General features: G+C 54.4%; 1 protein-coding gene across 2 annotated transcripts in view; it reads right to left on the reverse strand.

Moving 5' to 3' along the window:
* Positions 1-307: 307 nt before the first annotated feature.
* The window catches only part of Myom3 (myomesin 3), a 42,389-nt gene continuing 24,565 nt past the window's right edge, over positions 308-18,131 (reverse strand). For both annotated transcript variants that reach the window (XM_026403614.2, XM_026403615.2), the window contains exons 20-37: positions 17,683-17,861; positions 15,088-15,202; positions 14,708-14,864; positions 14,070-14,179; positions 12,603-12,647; positions 11,637-11,773; positions 9,883-10,027; positions 9,666-9,725; positions 9,256-9,323; positions 8,033-8,143; positions 6,318-6,405; positions 6,024-6,062; positions 5,658-5,766; positions 4,344-4,507; positions 4,110-4,146; positions 3,964-3,986; positions 2,779-2,834; positions 308-1,567 (exon numbers count right to left, since the gene is read on the reverse strand). In XM_026403614.2, coding sequence (XP_026259399.2) covers positions 1,304-1,567; positions 2,779-2,834; positions 3,964-3,986; positions 4,110-4,146; positions 4,344-4,507; positions 5,658-5,766; positions 6,024-6,062; positions 6,318-6,405; positions 8,033-8,143; positions 9,256-9,323; positions 9,666-9,725; positions 9,883-10,027; positions 11,637-11,773; positions 12,603-12,647; positions 14,070-14,179; positions 14,708-14,864; positions 15,088-15,202; positions 17,683-17,861 — 1,907 coding nt within the window. In that variant the 3' untranslated portion in view covers positions 308-1,303. The remainder of the gene's footprint in view (positions 1,568-2,778; positions 2,835-3,963; positions 3,987-4,109; positions 4,147-4,343; positions 4,508-5,657; positions 5,767-6,023; positions 6,063-6,317; positions 6,406-8,032; positions 8,144-9,255; positions 9,324-9,665; positions 9,726-9,882; positions 10,028-11,636; positions 11,774-12,602; positions 12,648-14,069; positions 14,180-14,707; positions 14,865-15,087; positions 15,203-17,682; positions 17,862-18,131) is intronic.

Consider the following 18,131-nt stretch of genomic DNA (forward strand, 5'->3'; position numbering starts at 1 on the left):
CCTGGCTGGCACCCTCCTCTCCCCAGAAGAGGTCCTGCTGAGCACCTGTGGCCCAGAGTGTGAGCCACAGGGTCTGCTGGTTCCCACCATGCCCTGGCACATGCAGCTGGCTGGTGTAGGAGGGATTCATTTTACCCTACAATTTGGCAGTTGTTTCAGAAATTGGAGACAGGTGTCACCTCCTGGTGATGGGAGTACAGATGATTTTTATTTTCTCCTTTATAATTTCTAGGATTTTCTAAAATTTTATAACAAACATCTGTAATTTGTAATTCCCTCCTCCTGCCGTCTTATTTTTTTAAAAAGAAGGAAACTGGAGGGCAGGGGCACGCCCAGGTCTGTCCTGAGATCCATCCAGCAAGGCCAACCAGTACCTGTCACACCAGGGAAGAGGCCCCTCCTGCAAGCCCGGCGCCCAAGGTCGCCCAAGGTCATCCAAGGTCATCCAAGGTCGCCGAGGCAGCCTCCCTTCTCACCTTTGCTTCCACCATGCCCACTCCTGAAGCGACCTTCTCTCTTCCCGCAGCAAAAATGGACCCATTCCAAATTTTTCAGGGCCCGATAACGATTTTGCCAACGATTTTGCCCGATAACGATTTTTACCATCAAGGTAACCATCTGGGTCCTTCCTCTGAACTCTGGTGGCACTTTATGTGCCTTCTCCTGGAGTCATTTGCACCCAGCTCTGTGAACTAGACAGAGACCTCCTCATGGGTGGGACCTGTCTATCATTTGTCTTTGACCTCCCAGTGCCACCCTCAGCCTGGCACATGCTGGATCTCAAGTGAGTGTTTGTACTGTTTACACCTGGGATCAGGTGAGTCTGCGCAGCGAGCTGGGGTGTTAGCAGCCCACTCAGCTGTGCCAGGAAACACCTCCAGTTGTGACAGCTCAAAATAGTGACATTGCCAAATGTCCCCTGCAGAGCAAAGTTGCCTCCTGTGGAGAATCATGGCATGTGGCTTATCAGGGGTCCTCCCACACAGTGCCGGGGAGGGGTAGGAATGCCCACCGATAGATGAGAAAGGCTCATGGAGAGTCCAGCTGAAGCCGAGTCTCACATCTGCGTTTCCCATTCCCAGTCCAGCGCTCGCCCTGCCATGTTGGAGGTCTCTCAAAAACCCGACTGAGACCTTTGCTTCTCCCCTTTGGTGTGTCCACACTACCCCCCTCCCCATGTCCTTGGTTCCACCCTGTCCCCTTCCCTCTGCCCGCTCCCGTGGCCTGCACCAGGCTGTGACCCGCTGGTTGGCCCTGCTGGTCCACGCAGGCTGGACCTCAGGCCGTGCCCGGAACACGCTCATCACATCTTCTTGAGCTCCTTGGGCTCGTCCCCGTGTTTGAACACGCTGATGGTGACCTGGCCTGTCTCAGAGCCATACTTGTTCTTGACAAAGACGCCATAGCGCCCGCTGTCCTCACTGTTGACCTTCACGATGGTGATGGTGACCTCGTTCCCCTTTACCTCCATGTGGTAGCGGTCGAGGAAGGCAACAGGCTGGTCATTCTTTAGCCAAGCGATTTCAGGAGCAGGGTCTCCTGAGATGACACAGGTCAGGCACAGGGTCTGTTCCAAGAGAGAGGAAGAGAAGAGTCTCACCTCCTTGTCACTTGAACTTGGTATTCACCTTCATGTCCCCAGAGAGCTCCTGGTACAGGTAGCTCCTTGGGATAAATTCATTGTGTGGGTTTTACTGTGACCTCTAAAGGTGAGAGACATTTTATTTTCACCCCACGTTCTCCATCATCCACCTTTCTAGGAGCGCTTACTAGTTGGAATTTCCCACTATTCCACTCTAGTAATTACCTGCCCCAGAATGGCCTGCAGTTTGTTTGATTGCTTTATTGTCATATATGTGTCATGACTTTACCATGTAAGATTTTATTACAATAGCACAAAGACTTATGAATTGAATTGGAAAATTATCAAATAAGATCTAATGCAGAGCCCCAGAATGTAATGGTTAAACACGTCATAGGCTCTGGACCGGAGCTGTCTGAGTTTGAATCTCATCTCTACTCCTTCAGGCTGTGTGACCTTAGATAAGTCTCTTGACTAGTCTGAGTCTCTGTTTCCTCAGCTATCAAGTGTTGCTAGTAATCATGCCCCATTTCATGAGATTGCCTCTATGATGAAATCAGTTAAAACAGGTCACCCACATGGAATTGAGCCTGGCACAAAGAAAGCACCGTCAGAAAATGGTAGCCAGGACTTTTGAAAACACTAGTCTTGGATAATTCCAGCCCTAGAAGGGATCGTCCAGTCAAACTCTTGGGAAATGGAAGCCAGAGATGGCAGTCTGTGACACCAGAGAGAGAGATGGGAAGCCAGGTGCGGTGTGCATGCCTGTAATCCCAACCACTTGGGAGGCTGAGGCAGGAGGATCACAAGTTCGAGGCCAAACTCAACAACTCGGTGAGGCCCTGAGCAACACAGTGAGATCCTGTCTCAAAAAATAAAAGGAGCTGGGAATGTAGGTTACTGGTGGAGTACCCCTGGGTTGAATCCTCAGTACTTCGGAAGGAGGGAAGGAGAGAAGGAAGGGAGGGAGGAAGGGAGGAAGGAAGGAAGGGCTGGTTCTGGTTGGACACCAGGTGCAGTGGCTCTCCCTGAACACACAGGGTGAGTGAGATGTGGTCACTTGGCTGACTGTGGCAGGTCCAGCCTCTCTGGGTGGCCAGCTGGCCTCTGGCTCTTGATTCTACACAGGGTTGCGGTCCTGGATGGCTCCCTGAGGGAACACCACTGGGACCCCTCTGTGGTCGGAGGGTGGGTACCTTATCTTCCATGATGGTGGCCACGTCTGGCAGGCCCCTCACCACTTTGGCTCGATCTGGAAGGGAAACGAGACGGCAGTGGTGAGCCGCTTCCCAGGGCTGAGGCTTATTTTAAGGGAGGCTCCTTGTTTCTGTTTTCTTCACATTGGATGGAAATCTGAAACCGTGGGATGCACTTCCTTGTCTTCACCAGTAGGAGGTGTGGGACTTGGTGTGTTTCTGCCATTGACCAGAGGAGTGGCAGCACCGTGTGTGTGTGTGTGTGTGTGTGTGTGTGTGTGTGTGTGTGTGTGTGTGTGAGAGAGAGAGAGAGAGAGAGAGAGAGAGAGAGAGAGAGAGAGACAGCAGCACCCTGCCCTCAAGGCAGTGAGGTGTCCCTGGGTCGCAGGCGTGAAATCTGCACAGTGGTGACAGCCAGCTGGGGTGTGGACTAGGAGCTGGCCCGGGAGGTAGGATAGAAGCTTTTGGGACACTCTCACTCTGGTCCAAGGATGGACCTGGTGGCTGTTGTGTGTGGGCAGGAAGAGAGTGGCTGTAAAAGATAAGGCAGAAACAGATAGGTTCCCCAGGCTTCAGGGGAGGCCGCAGGAAGAGAAGGGGTGTCAGCCTGGCCCTCGCCCCTGCATCAGGAAAGGGAGAAGGACCCTCGGGCAGGAAAGGCCCGAGGGAGGGACACCACGTGGGCAGGGATCTTCACCGGGCCCCGGGTGAGATGATCCACTTCCCCAGACTGCAATGCCACACACCCCAGCAGCCACATGTGGGTGAGTTTGACGGGCGTCTATTGGGGTCTAGTTGGGGCACCTTGTCTAAGACATGGCCTCCAGGATGGGAGGGAGGGTGGAGCTGGGAAACAGGCTGGTGGCGTGAGAGTCCCCTTGGCCTGAGTGGGCCGAGGCTGGTCTCAGTGGTGCTCTCTCCCTGGAGGAGGCTGGCCCTGCAAGGCCTCACACCACAGCCACCAACGTTGCTGTGGCCCTGCTGGGCACCAGGCCCGCGCTGGACACGTCCACACACACCGGCTCTGGAATCCTCGCGTCCCTTATCTGTGGGCGCTGCTGCCGCCCAGGTCTCCCTGTGAGACCCCAGAGCCCCACTGACCCTGCCAGGGGACTGGGACTCCAGCGCCTGCCGGGAGGCCACCCAGACTCAGAGGCAAAACCCCCAGAAACGCTGGGGACTTACTCTTCTCGATGATGGCCAAGGCTCTGAAAAACAGAAATGGGACAAGGTGTGGGGTCAAGGGCAGCCCTGCCCGGTGGCGGAGAAGGGGTGAGGAGGGGAGGTGGAGGTGGCCCGGGGGTCCCACGGAGAACACGAAGGAGACTCACTTCAGTCTCTGGTGTTCAGCCAAGGCGTCGTCAAAAGCTGCAAGAAGGACAAAGGTTGGGGGCATCAGGGCCTCCGCCGGGACCCTCAGGGACAGGGCCTAGTCCTGACTGTCCCCCACTCTTCTCCCCATTCCAGTATCCTCTTGAGGGAGTGACAGGGTGGGGTGCGCAGGCAGGAGTTCCCCCCAAAGACCGTGGAGTTTTCTCAACAGGTTTCTCAGCGGACAGGCTCACCTTGCCCCGAGAGGTCCACGGAGAGCTGCCGGACTTCCTTTCCCGCGGCTATTTCCAGGCTGTATTTGCCCTTGTCCGAGTCTTTGGGGTCCAGGATGTGGAGCCAGATCTCATCCAGAGTGGTGCCCGCCCGTATCCGATCGCCAGTCTCCAGGCGCTTGTCTCTGAGTGTGACCATAGGGACATGGTCAAGGCTGGCTGGCCACACGGCTGTAAGCACCCCTGCCCCAAATCCCTCCTGGGTGTGGTTTCCAGGAGACGTGGTCACATAGCCACTCACTGATCCTTTGCCTTCTGCATCCAGCCAACCAACATCATTCCACTGTCCACTCACTCACTCACTCACTCATTCATCAAATCTCGTGACGTATCAGCTGTGTGCAGGTGCTGAGTCCAAATCTGTAATAAATTCTGTAGGCTGGGATCCTGGTGAAGTATGACTCCAGGGAAGTAACCACCACTTCTTCCATCCTCAAGAGCCAGTTCCTCTTCTCTTTCGTTCTCATCTTAAACCCTCCATGAGTTTAAGGGTTTCTTCCCACAATCACTCTCCCCTAACCTTAGAAGCCATAGAAGGTTACCCTCTTTCCTTTCTTTACTTGAATTTCATTCCTGGAGACACCCGGTCTGTGTTCCCAATGTTCTATGCCTAGAGAAGGAGCCCATTATTCTGTAATTCTCTCTGGCCTCAGTTCTCATTTGACAATCGTGAACCCATCAGTCTAGCCTTCCCTTCACAATGGGTGCAGTAATGTCTGCTGCACGAGGCTGAGGCATGCACATGATAAGAAGCACTGGGAAATTCTGCTCTCAAACTATCTGGGGTGACTTAGCTTTTGGCTGAATCTCTGTGGCTACCATGTCAAGCCCTGACCCTCCATTAGTTTTTAGCTATAGAGGACCCTCTGCCAGCACCTTTCCCCTAAGCTTGGCGCCTGATTGTCTGCTAGGCTGCAAAGATCCACAAGGGCACCGTGACCCACCTGACCATCTGATTCATCCTTGTTCCTACATTTTTCTCTCATCCAATTCCTAGATGCTGCTTGGAGACCATGATCACTTTGTGGCCATGGATACGCAGTTACTATTACTATATTTCCATTTTTCTCTGGAAAACCTTCTCCTCTGACTGCTGATCCCCACCCCCAACTCCATCTGCAGACAGCAGAACTGGTATGAAACCCATGTCTCTTCCAACCCCCTGGAAGTGGGCTCTGCTGGGAGGACTGGGCAGGGGGCAGGGAGGGAAGCCCTTGAGGGGCAGGTGCTGGGCCCCATGCAGCCTGGCTAGAGCTCTGGGCAAGGCCAACCTACTTGTGGAACCAGGTGGTTTTCATGTAGTCCACGTTGAAGTACTTGACCTTGCTAAAGATGCGGATCCCCTCCTCGGTTCCCTGGATTTTCAGTGGGGTCGCAGAGAGGGCTGGGGAGACAGAGGAGGAGGGAGAGTCCTCCCCAAGGACCTCTGGGCAGAGTGTTTTGGGGCCAGCCTGCTCGCTCCTGCCCTGCAGGGCAGTGTGGTGGGGAACGCGTGCTGCGAGGAGGAAGCAGCTTCTCTCCCAGTCTTTGGGTTGCACACTTAACCCACTTAACCCACCCCGGCAGCTGAGGCTGGTGGGAGTCCCCTTGGAGGCTCTGTGGCATCAGGGTGGGGCTGGGCAAAGAGGTGGGCTAGCTTACCTCCGATCCTGCCCAGCTCGGTGAAGATGGCATCCAGGGCTGGGGGGGAGACAGAACGGTCAGCTGTGTGGGGCTCTCTAGGGATGCCCGGGATGGGGGTGTCCTTGGAAAAGGCTGGTGGAGCTCATGAGCTGTTCTCTGGACACAGGGAGATCTGCAGGATGACTTGGGGGTGGAGGGCTCTAGGGACATGGGGACCTCATTCATCTTACCTCACAGATCATTTCATAGTCTCTTGCTCTAGTGTGACCCCCACAGCCCTCCTGGCCCATCTCTAAGGTCACCAGCTCCTACCTTCACCTTCGAGGTCCAGCATGGTGTCGTCTTCTCCTCGCTCATCAGAGACCACTGCTCGGTAAATTCCCTGGTCCTCTCTGGACAACTGGAAGGATAGGAGATGGCCGGGTCAGCAGGGGCTCAGGAGAGATGGACGGCAAGTGAGGAGGCCTGGGCTGCGGGCCTGGCCCTGACTCTGCGGGACCTCGGGCGAGACCTCCTCTCTCTGGGACCTGGTTCACTCGTCTGGGCTGGTGGTCTCTAAGGTGGCTCCAGTGACCGCTGGTTCCTTGCTCAGGGCCTGTCTGAGCCTGAGGAGGGTCAGGGTGGCTGTGGTGACCCCTGCACTTGGGTTGACAGCACAGGACAGCCCTCCTTGCAGAGCCTGTCTGAGCATGGCACACCCCCTGTCAAGCTGCCCCTGGCCTGGGGGCCCCGGATGGAGGGACCATTCTGCACCTCCCAGAAGGAAGCACGGTTGTGCTTGCTTGTGCCTGGGACAAGGGGGCCTTTCTGGCACATATCTGTCAGCCCCACACAAAATCTGAACCCACGCTCAGCAAAGCAAGAACCCGGAGAACTTTTTTTTTTTTTTTTGGATGGTGCTGGGGTGGAACCCAGGGCTTTCCATGCTAGGCAAGCGCTCTGCCACTGAGCTCCGGCTGCAGTCCAGGGGTGGTGCTTTTCAGGCAAGATCCGAGGTCAGCAGTGACCTCTCATTACACAACACTTCCTTCAGGGGGGTAATATTAGCTTCAAAGGTCCCCAGCACCCAGAGCATCCCTACATAGTGGGTTTGGGGCGAAGGTCCAAGGCAGAAGCAGCCCTTAACCTGGGATTTGAGAGACTGAACCCCAACAATTCTTTCCTTTTCCCCCTTCCTTTCCTCCATGCACTGTCAGCTCTAAAGTTCGAGTCAAACTGGGAGCAGGGACTGGAGGGATTTCTGAACCATGCTCCAGCCTTGTATCCTTGAACTTGACCCCTCTGAGCCTCAGTTTTCCCTTTGGTAAAACGTGGCCAGGGCTGATATAGCATTGTCCTACCTAGGATTTAGAAGACCCTGGGATCATTATTTCCTCTCGAGTAGGCAGCCTGTGATTTCCCCAGTCCTATGTGGCCCTCAGCAAGGCCACGGGACTCAGCAGTAGGGCAGAGAAATACAGATGGGTTAAGAACAAGCCCTGTAACCAGGCACACTCCTGCAAAGACCGTGGGGAAGGACGGGTGGGACAATCAAACTCCAGGCCCACTCTGTTCTGCCTAGACCTGTCTCACATGGAGACCTCTTTCCTGAACTGTCGGGGCAGGAAGGACCACTGAGAGAGCATCCCTTCCAACCTGCTCATCTTCCTGATGAAAGCTGAGATCAGAGAAGGTCAGCTACTAGCCTGAGGATGCACAGTCGGCAGCATGGCCAGGCCTGGCGCCCAAGCCAAGGAAAATCAGTAACACATGTCCTGCCCGAATTGAAAATTTTGGTAGTTTTTTTCTTCAAGGTCTTTTTTTGTTGTTGTTAATTTTGATTTTTTAATGATATTGCATGATGAGCTGGGGATATTGTTACTTACTTTGGTGATTGAGTTTTGATGCCCCTAAAGATCTGCACCTAGGACGAGGGCCTCCCTCTCTCTCCCTGGCCCCAGCCCTGCAGGGACTCCCAGCCTGGTGCCCTCGGTGCTGCCCACTTGCAGCTGAGGGCGGGGTGAGGCTGGAGCCCAGTTGGCACCCACCTCTTCAATGAGGATACATCCTTCTCCTGTCTGTGGGTCATACTGACCGGCTGGCGTCTCCCTTTTCTTGAAGAACCACTGGAAGCGAGTCTCCTTCTTGGTGTTGGTCACCTGGGGAGGGTGGAGCACAAGGGGACGCCATCAGCTTTCTCAAGTGAAAACTCAGCCCTTCAGAGTGGTTCCACAAACATGGCTTCCTCCCCGGGGTTCAATCCCTCCCACACTCGGTCAGATCCCAGGGCCCCTTCCTCACGCCAGGAGTCTCCTCTGCAGGCTTCTGGAACCAAAGCTTTTGCTAATAGTGTTCCCTCTGCCTCTAGGTCTCTTCCCTTCTCTATTCTCCTTGTAAATGCCTAGGCTTTTTTTTTGTGTGTGTGCATGTGTGTGTGTGTGTGTGCACATGCATGTGCATACTGGGGATTGAACTCAGGGTCTCACACGTAATCCACAAACACTCTTCCACTGAGCTCCACCCCAATCCAACACTTCTCATAGGCTCAGTTAGATGTCGCTTCCTCCAGGAAACCTCCCTGGAAGCACTGCATACCCCCATTGTGACCAATCCATTCCTGGCTCAGGTCTGATCAAGCCGCTTTCCAGCCGTCCTGGACCAAGGGCTCCCAGAGGCCTGAGGGACCAAGACTGCGTCCTTGTGCATCTAGTACCTTGCAGAGCACTTGGCACATAGTAGGTGCTTCACGTTCCCGGAATGAATATGCTCCTGGAGGAGCCCCCACCCACCCCGTCCTTCTCCAGTGATTGAAGAGGCTGCAGGTGCTGAGAAGGACCTCCCGCTTTGGAGTCAAGCAGCGTCAGTTAGAACCTGGACTCCACGGCTAACCCTGCGGTCTTGGGATATTTCCCCGAGGTTTTCTCATCTGCGAGGTGGGGATAATAATGCGTATTTCACCCACGATTGTGACATGGGTGAAATAAAATAGTACGGCAATGCTTTGGGCAGAGTCAGGCTCCCTGACCTACTGGTCCCATGGGACCCTGTCTGGAGGTGCTGGGAGCGCTGGCTCAGGGCTGACCCACCTCACATGCGTCCTCCTGCCTGCACTCCGGGAAGACGACTTGTTTTAGGTTAAGTGGGGTCTCCCAGGTAGGGGTCAGTCAAGCACAGGGAATGGAATGGGGGGTGGTAGTGGGATGGGCAGGGACATCCAGTGGACTTGAGGACAAGATGCAGGTCCCTCCCCACTGGGCAGGTGGGGGCTTGCCTTGCACGTTAGCAGCACTTGGCAGTCCTCAGTGATCTTCCACTGCAAGGGATCCTGGAAATAGGGACCTGCGGGAGGAACAGGAGACACACCCACTCATCCACTCGGGCGCCACCTGGTGGCCGTACGGGGAAGGCAGCTGGGCGGCAGCAGCGGAAGACCCCTGGCCCCTAAGATGCTGCCCGCACGGGGCGGGACTGGGGTGAAGCAACAGAGAGTCTGGGGTGCAAACTCTAAGGAGGAACTCACTCGGGCTGGGAAAGTGCTTTTTGTTCTGGTGCCAGGGCAGAACTGGACTGAACCTCACTGGGCCTCTCTGGGGTGGGGATGGGGCTCCTGTTAACACCCTGTCTAGCTGGTCTCCAGCGTGGACCAGTGGCCGAGGTGGACGTCCCTCCAGCACCTCTTACCTTGTTTTCTCTTCCAGTCTCTTCTCTTAGCATCTGCCTTCCTCAGAAGTTTGTCAAAATCTGTGGACACACAGGGAGGAACTGGCATGAGCCCAGAGAAGGCAGGACTCCAGAGGGGACTTTGGGGTGGACAGGCCCCAGAGCTGGGAGCCCAGAGCCTGCGGGGCGGTGGGGGGTGGCGGGTGCGGGGCAGCAGGGCAGCGGGGTCGGGGCTGACCGTCGTCCACCAGGGTCAGGGTGATCTGGTTCTTAGCTTTTCCGTCTTGGAGCTGAGCGGTGTACGACCCCTTATCCTCCTCCGACAGGTGAAGGATGATCACCTCCACCAGCCCCTTCTCTCGGTCGAAGTTGATTTTGCGATTCTGGGGAGAACAACCCCCCGAGTCACTTTTCCTATCCTGGGGATTTTGCTGTGGGCAGCACTTCAGCGGGTGCTCGGATTTGGGGGTGATGAGTGCAAGGTTATCGGCCTTCAGAGACTGGGAGGGGCCTTTCCTTCTTGTATAGATTGGGGCTCCCCCAGCACCCAGTGTCTGGGAACGCCCCTGGATGCTTGAATTAATTACAATTTAATAATAAGTCCCTCACCCCTCTTGTGCCTCATTTTTGGAAATTTTCAACTTCGTTTACAATTTACTAGAACTCTCTAGAAGTACATAAAGAATGGTATTAAAAACCACCCCTGTACTAGCCAGCCATAATTAACCCCTCTTTACATTTTGCCACATTCTAGCAGTTTAAAAAGTTTTATTTTCCATATTTAGGTCCTTATTCTGTTTGGCTTTATTTGTATCTAACTTTATTTTGTTTTTCTGGAGGGGGATTTGATTGTCCAGATGCTGTATGATCTGTGCTTGGGGCTTTCCATTTGGGTTCCTCATATGCTTCTCTTGATCCTGGGACAACAGATGCAAACACAGAGGCATGGAGAGGTGGAGACCTGCCCTGGTTAGGTCAGACAGCCCATGGGACTGGATGTGAGTTTTCTGACATCCACCCCTGAGTGCATTCCCTTCGGTCAGAACCAGCATCCACTTCTCTGTAACAAACACTTGCTTTGCTTCTTTCTCCCTCTTCCTTCTTCCCTCCCTCTCTCCTTCTTCCTTCCTTCCTTCTTTCCTTTCTGCTGGGGATTTAACTCAGCATCTAGCCCAGGCTACACAGCAATTCCACCAGCCCCAATTCTTGTTTTCTGATGGCGGCTTTGCCATCTGCAGACGAAATTCACAAATAACGTGAAATTGCATCATGAGCTTGAATCTTTCATGAGACTGAAATAGCCGTGTTTGCAGATAAATAAGGTTGAATATCAGCAATTTATATGGCTCATTTTAACTCAGCCTATCTACACTATGAATTAAAATAAAAACAATGTAGCACTTTCACTGTAATATGAAGAAGCAATAAAAATCATTTAAAATGAACCAACGTGTATTTTGATATGTGGATGCGGAGGCACAACCTCATTCATGCTGCACTGATTTATGATGAACGAGTTTGAATTTAAGAGAAAAAAATCAAGAAGATCAGGAGCTATTGCATAAAGAATAGGAAAATGAGTAAATGAGCACAAGTGACCAATAGAACAGAAACTCTCCACTCAGTGCACATGAAACTTGTGCAGAAAAGCTTTACATTTTTACCTAAAACAGGGTTAGGGTCTGGGCTTGGATGAAAAGGCACTGCATGAAAAGGCGTTCCACCTTCAGGATGTCTGCTGGGACATTTGAAAGTAGTAGAAGGTCTAGAAAATTCTTTTATAGAAATGTTCCTGACACATCCTGCACATCTTTCCACCTCCCATGTACTAAAAGCCAGGTGTCCCCATCCCCGCTCCATCTTGGTGACAGCCAAAGCACAGAGCCATCTCTGAAATGCCCCTTTTGGGGAAGTTCCACCCTGTGAAAAGCCAAAGCCAGGGGAGGTCAGCTGAGTTGGGGGAGCTTCATGGAGGGACCGAGGGCCCATTACCGGTGAGCTGAAGATCTCCTTCTGGTTGAAGATGAGGTGCAGCTCCGCAGCTGGGGACAGCTTTTCCACTTCCAGCCAGAGCCGCACCTCTCCCTGCTCCAGGATGTCGATGTTCCAGCCGGAGATCAGCTTGATCACTGGGGGCACAGTTGGGAAGGGTGTGGGTGGGCGCCCTCTCCTGCTCCTCCCCTCCAGCCCTGCCTGGACTCTGTTGGCATTTGAAGTGTGACGGGTTTGCAGAGCCTGCAGGAGGCTGGACTGGGGTGGGTCTGGGCAGCTTTTCTTTCCACTCATCTTGGCTCTTCCCCTTCATGGGCTCTGGGGCCATAGTCCACACCTGGCTGGGCATGAGATCCTGGGGGATTTTCAAAGACACTAGTGTCTGGACTTCACCCCCAGAGATTCTGATTTGCCTGGGCATTGGAATTTTTTTGGGGGGGAATATCAGGGATTGAACCCAGGGGCGCTCAACCACTGAGCCACGTCCCCAGCCCTATTTTGTATTTTATTTAGAGACGGGGTCTCACTGAGTTGCTCAGGGCCTCGCTTTTGCTGAGGCTGGCTTGGAACTCTGAATCCTCCTGTCTCAGCCTCCTGAGCTGCTGGGATTACAGGTGTGTGCCACTGTGCCTGGTGGCATCGGGATTTTGAAAAGCTCCCGGGGGCGATTCCAATGTGCAGCCAAGTTTGCGACCCTGGCCCTAGGATGGCATGCACTATCCCTTGCCGATGGGGAGAAGCGGAGGTTTAGATGATCCCAAACCCAAATGACTGAAGAGCCAATAACGAGTATAAGAAGGGACCATCCCATTTCCTTCCCTTGCATCAGCTGGCCAAGGTCTCTTTCAAGGACTCCCCTGGTCTCTGACCCTTCAACGCTGTGGCTCTCCATCCTGTGATCCAGGTCCCTTCCTGGCTCTCTGGTGGACCCAGCTCTGCTCAGGGGCTGTTCCCTGGGAGGCTTACCTGGGTTTCTGATCTCATGACTCAACTTCTTCAGCCTGTTCAGCTCTGGGGTAGGGAGGGGCAGGGAAGAAAACAGAGAGGGTGAACTGTCCTGGCCAGAGGAGCCCAACAGAGCCATCCTTGTGTCCCATGCCAAGTGAAGTCCTGAGAGAGGCCCTCACCCAAGGAGTAACTTGGGTCCTGTGCTCCACAGGGGCTGAGGATGAGCACCGTGGGCTTTGGCCCAGGGGCCCGGAGGGAGCTGCTGGGGCTGCTGCTGGAGGCCCCAGGGTTTCCTGTCCTTCAGGGCCTAGACCAAGCCCCACCTCCCTAGAGGAGCACCTGCTCGAGCCAGGCTCTGCTGGACCTCAGTAGTTCTCATGCAATATTGTGGGCTGAGCGCCTCTGTCCACCTGCAGGCCTCACCAGGCCCACAGTCTCCTGAGCCTCATTGTTAACCCACATAGCATGCCGTCCTAGTGCCTGAGGGTCTGGACCACGCAGTGAGCACTGAGATGTCTCCACAGCTGGTCTGCAGAGTGCTGGCATATTTACTGACTGCTTCTTTGTGTCAGCTTTGTCTCTAGTGCTGAGCTGAGCTCTGGACCTACATGAGTGTCTGGAACATAGTAAGTGCTCAATAAATGTGTATTGCGGGGATGAATTGGCAGGGCCAGAACACACACCGCATTTTCTCCTATAAACCCCAGGGTCCTTGGCATGATGAGTTGGGATTCTGGCAAGCAACCCATCAACAAAACAAAAACCCCATTATGGTGGATGGCTTTAGTTTGCACAGAAACATCTAATTGTATCTGCATAATGAGATTGTTCTGTGGGGCAGCAGGGGTTATAATCCCCCTTTGCTGTGGAGGAAACTGAGGTCTGAGAGGTGATATGACTTGCTCAAGCCAGCAAATTGAGGAACTAGAATTGGAACCAGTCCCTCTGGATTTTGCTTCTTAGGCCTTGATGTGCAACAGCAGACATTGGGCACGGGCTCTTCCGCTTGCTCTAAAGACAGCAGCCAGTGTGTCCCATCAGCCACGAGCACTGGTTCCATTGGTTGAGTCATCAGGTGTGGCTTGGCCTTGACACATGGCTTCCACACTCTGGTTAGCCACAGTCCTTACCGCTCCCTATCGACATCCTCACTCCACAGAACAACTACCATTTGCGGTTCATTTTCACCCTTGCATTCTTGATTTTTTTTTATGCTATTGAAAGAAGCAAAATAATCCTGGAACATTTGCCCTTATCAAAAGTGGGAAAATGAAAGACAAGAAGAATGTGAATTCTCTCAGGCAGGGATTTTTGAGTTGAGGGCCTAGGACGGCACCTGCTGCATGGTGGGGGCTCCATAGGTGATTATTGATTGGCTAACTGAAGAAGTGTGGTGGGTGAGGGCTGCTACGCTCTGGTTGTGTTTGTGTTGGACTCTGGATCAGGGTCTGTCTCCAGGGAGGCGGTAGGGAGCAGGGGAATTACCTTCCTCCGTCAATGTGTGGCTTGCAGAGATGTCTTCGTCGGCATCAGTGACTACCACTGAGTAGGTGCCCAGATCCTCAAGGCCAGGTTCTTTCAGGATGACCTTGGACCTGGCAGACAGGAGAATAGAGACGATGAGGTAGAGCCCTTGGTCTTGTGTCCTGGGGGCTGAGAGCTGGAGAATCTTGGTTCTGGTGGCCAGTGTTCCAGTGGAGACCCCGACCAATCTGGGAAGCAGGGCAGCTGCCTCTCTGCACCTTCGCAGGGCCCCTCCTCTGGCCTGGCACCTTGAGTGGCCACATTGCCCCGTCTGCCTCCAGGGCCCAAGACACCAACCAGCTTTATCTCCTGGTGGACAGGGCCAAGGCCACAAGCAGCCGGGGGAGGAGGAGGGAGACCTGGGGCATGGACAGACGCCCTGGTGGTCATCTGGTCCAACCTGCATTTATCAACGAGAAAGCTGAGGCCCGAGATTCTGCCAGAGCAGGAAGCTGGCACTCAGGCTGGGAACCAGGGCCTGGCCTCTCTGTGGAGTCTCCGAGGCAGAGGCTCATGCAGTTCCTTAGTGAAACAGAAACTCCAAGAGAATGTCACCATTCAGGCCCTTCCGTCCCCGACTCCTCCTCCGCGTCACTTACCTGCTGACTTCGTCCTCGATCTCCACCCTCTGGGGGTCTGGTGGGCCCTTGTAGTCTTTGGACCACTGAAACTCCGAGGAGTCGGGGGCCTCTGGGGCTTCGAAAGCCAAGTAGATTCGGCCCTCTTCGTCCACGCCGACCTCGATCTCCCGGGCATCTGAGGTGACATCCAGGGGTGGGCACTGGGTGCTTGTGGACGGTGAATCAGGTCATGCCCCTCGCTGCTTGGGCCCTCCAGTGGCTGCCACCACACTCCAACACCATAAAGAGCCCACACTTCCTTGCTTGCCATCCTCATGCGACTTCCCACCCCACCAACCTCCATCCGGCCTCGGTGACAGCCCAGCCACGGAGCACGGGCACCCTCCAGCGGTCCCTACCTGGCTTGTCCTCCAGGAGAACAGGGTCCGTAGGCATTGATGGTTGCCCCAGGCCAGCTGAATTTATGGCCTGTACTTGGAACATGTACCTCTTTCCTGGCTTCAAGTCACACACCTGGGGGTTGGGGACAAGAGCAAATACTGAGGACAGTGAAGGGGCACCTCCTGGATCAGGGGTGCAGAGCTACTTGGCAAGATCCTGAGGAGGATGCAGGATGCCTGAGGCCTGGGGACAGGCAAGGAGCCAGTCCCTCTTCTGAGTTATTCTCCTCCTGCCAAGAACACCCTCTTCCTTCCTATGTTCCGTGTCTCTCCATAGATGTCACCTTCCACCCACCAGCCCAGGGACAGGCCTGGGACATCCATGATGTCCTTGCCTCGAGCCCTCCCCATGCAATCACTCAGTGTCACCCATTTTATTTTCCTCACGTTCCTTGAAGGTGCCCCGGCCACGTCTTGACTGGAGTGTCATTTCCCCTCCCCTGGATTAGCCCATCAGTGCCCTCCATGGCGTCTCTGTCCCCTTTTCCCCAGTCTGTCTTGCCCTCTGCCAATCTCATCAAGCTCGAATCCTTCAGTGGTCCTCAGGGTCAAGTTCGGGATTTGCCCTGCAGGACCTAAAGCCTTGCACTCTGCTGTAGCCCCCTGTCCTCTTGCTCCTGTATAGACCCCTTCCCTCCAAGGCTCCCCAGGGTCCCCACAGTCATGGTGTCCTTGCTGAGTCTTCTCTTGGGGACACCCTCCCTCCTTCTAGATAGAGCTCAGGCTTCCCCACGGAGCTCTGGCACAGGCAAGGATCCGGGGCAGCGGCAGTGGGATTCCTGCTCCGAGCTCCGGGGAGTCCTCAGATCCATCTCCGTCTCGGAGCATTTATCACTCAGTATTGGAATGGCCTGTTACCCAGTGACCGTGACTTGTTCAGATTTTTATGTCTAGGAACTGGTCCAGGCCTGGCACGGAGCAGGTGCCAAGAAGTGGTTAGAGAATGACTGAGCGAGTGGGCGGTAGCCAAGCATCCCCGCGTGGAAACTGGGCCAAGTCCCTGAGGCTGTCTGCCTTGGCCAGGGCCAACCCAGCACTGGCCGGCTCTGCTGCAGAGAACGGCCCCCGGGCAGCGAGACTGCAGAGCCTCAGAGGATCCCACCGGGCGAGGCTTGTCCTCCCGGACGCTGTCTAACATGGCCTTAATCTCATCCTTATAGAATCAAAGCATTTTTAGTGTTTCCGGATTATCACAGAAATGCCTGCCAGCTAGGAGATTCCTAAAGCCATAGAGGAGAATGTCCCCCAGCAGCCCCACCCTGGAGAGGGCCAGGGTGAACAACTTGGCAAAGTCCTTCTAGATTTCCTGGAAACCTGCAGGGGCCATGTTCTGCTGTTGGTATCTTTTCTGTCCCACACAGTTTCGGGCCTCTGGACCCCGCTGTCTTTTCTCCCGGAGGGGTAGAGAATGGTCCTGGTGACCGAACACCTTCCTGTCCTGGGGAACGGGGCTTGGAGAGCGGGGTGGGGACACGGGCTGTCCTTCCCTAAAGCTGCACATCATAGAACCTGGTCCACATCACAGAACAGTCTTGATACATGCTCCTTTGATGGAGGAGGCCCCCCGAGACCCACGGGCTTCCCAGGATGGACATTACGGCCTTCGGAAGTAGCTGCCAGTGACCAAAGTCCACGGTTCTGGCTGAGGGTCCCAGTGACTGTGCGGTGGAGGCTCCCGGGGACCCCTTCATTTCCTTGTCTTTGTCATGCCGGGAAACCACCTTGAGCTTCCCTTCCCTCCTCCACGTGTAGAAGTTAAAACAACCACAAAATGAACAAAACCAAGAGTTTTGCTGGATTTCTTACTTACCCCGAGAGTTCAGAGCTTGTTTCTCGTGTGAAGAAACACATGATTATTTATGTATGTTACGTATGTGTCTATTTGTCTATCATCTATCTGTCTATCTACCTAACATGATGGATATATTACGTGCCATCTAAGCATACAGACATCCCCTGCTAGATCCTACTTTGCTTGTCCTGGCTGCAGCAGATACCTGTATTTTCATGTCAATGTTGCATGCTGTCTGCTCCACTTGTTCTACTATTGTCACTCCCTACACCCCCTGTTCTTTCTACCACCTGGCACAGGACTCCACTTGAAGGACACACTCTGCCATATCTCAGCACCCCTCCTACTAATAGGTCCTTGCCTCATTCTTTAAGATTCAGTCCTAGAGGCAGCATTCCTCGGTCAAGGGCTAAGCTCATCTACATGCTGATATAACCGGCTGACTTTCAAGTGAGTTTTTAAGGAGCAGTGTATTCAGTGTGGAGCAGGGTGAGGCCATCAGCCCAGACCTACTACTACAAGGTCGCTTGCTGTGTCACCCCTGGTAACCCACCTTCCCGCTCTGGTCCTCTGCTGCCATTGAGTGAGGGACATGCTCTCTGATGGTTGTTCAGCCTGGATGTCCTGTGGTTCAGGACATATCCAGGGGCAGAGAGGGCTCTGGGCTGGCTGGAAGGGGCGGGGCTGGGGGTGTGGCTCCATGGTAGAGGCTGGCCCAGCACCCACCAGGTCCTGGGTTCTATGAAGGGGCAGGAACTCACCCTAAAGTGGGTGCCAGGGATGGGGTCTGCAGTGACTGGTATCCATTCCTCAAAGCCTTCTTCCTGGACACTGAGGCGGTAGCCTGTGACTGGCCCAGCCCCCGTGTACAGCGGGGGCTCCCACTGCAGCATGAGGGAGGAGGCCCGCACCTCTGACACCCGCACATCATATGGGGGGCCTGTGGAGAAGGGGAGCGGGGCAGAGAGGTGGGATTGGGCAGCCAGACGGGCAGTGAGCCGAGTGGCCAGTTTGTCAGTCACAACCAAGCCTGGAAGGGTATAGTGGGGACCTGGGGGCCTTGGCCTCATGCAAGATCAACCCTTCAGGAAGCTCCCTGACCTTCTCTGTCCCCCTCCCGGATGGCGTGATTCTTTCTAATGTCACTGCCATTCTAATGTCCAGTACAGAGGCCAAGGCTGTGACCTCCAGAGCCACGGTGGAGACTCTG

This window comes from Urocitellus parryii, chromosome 11, assembly GCF_045843805.1.
Source record: "Urocitellus parryii isolate mUroPar1 chromosome 11, mUroPar1.hap1, whole genome shotgun sequence".
NCBI classification, from domain to species: domain Eukaryota; kingdom Metazoa; phylum Chordata; class Mammalia; order Rodentia; family Sciuridae; genus Urocitellus; species Urocitellus parryii.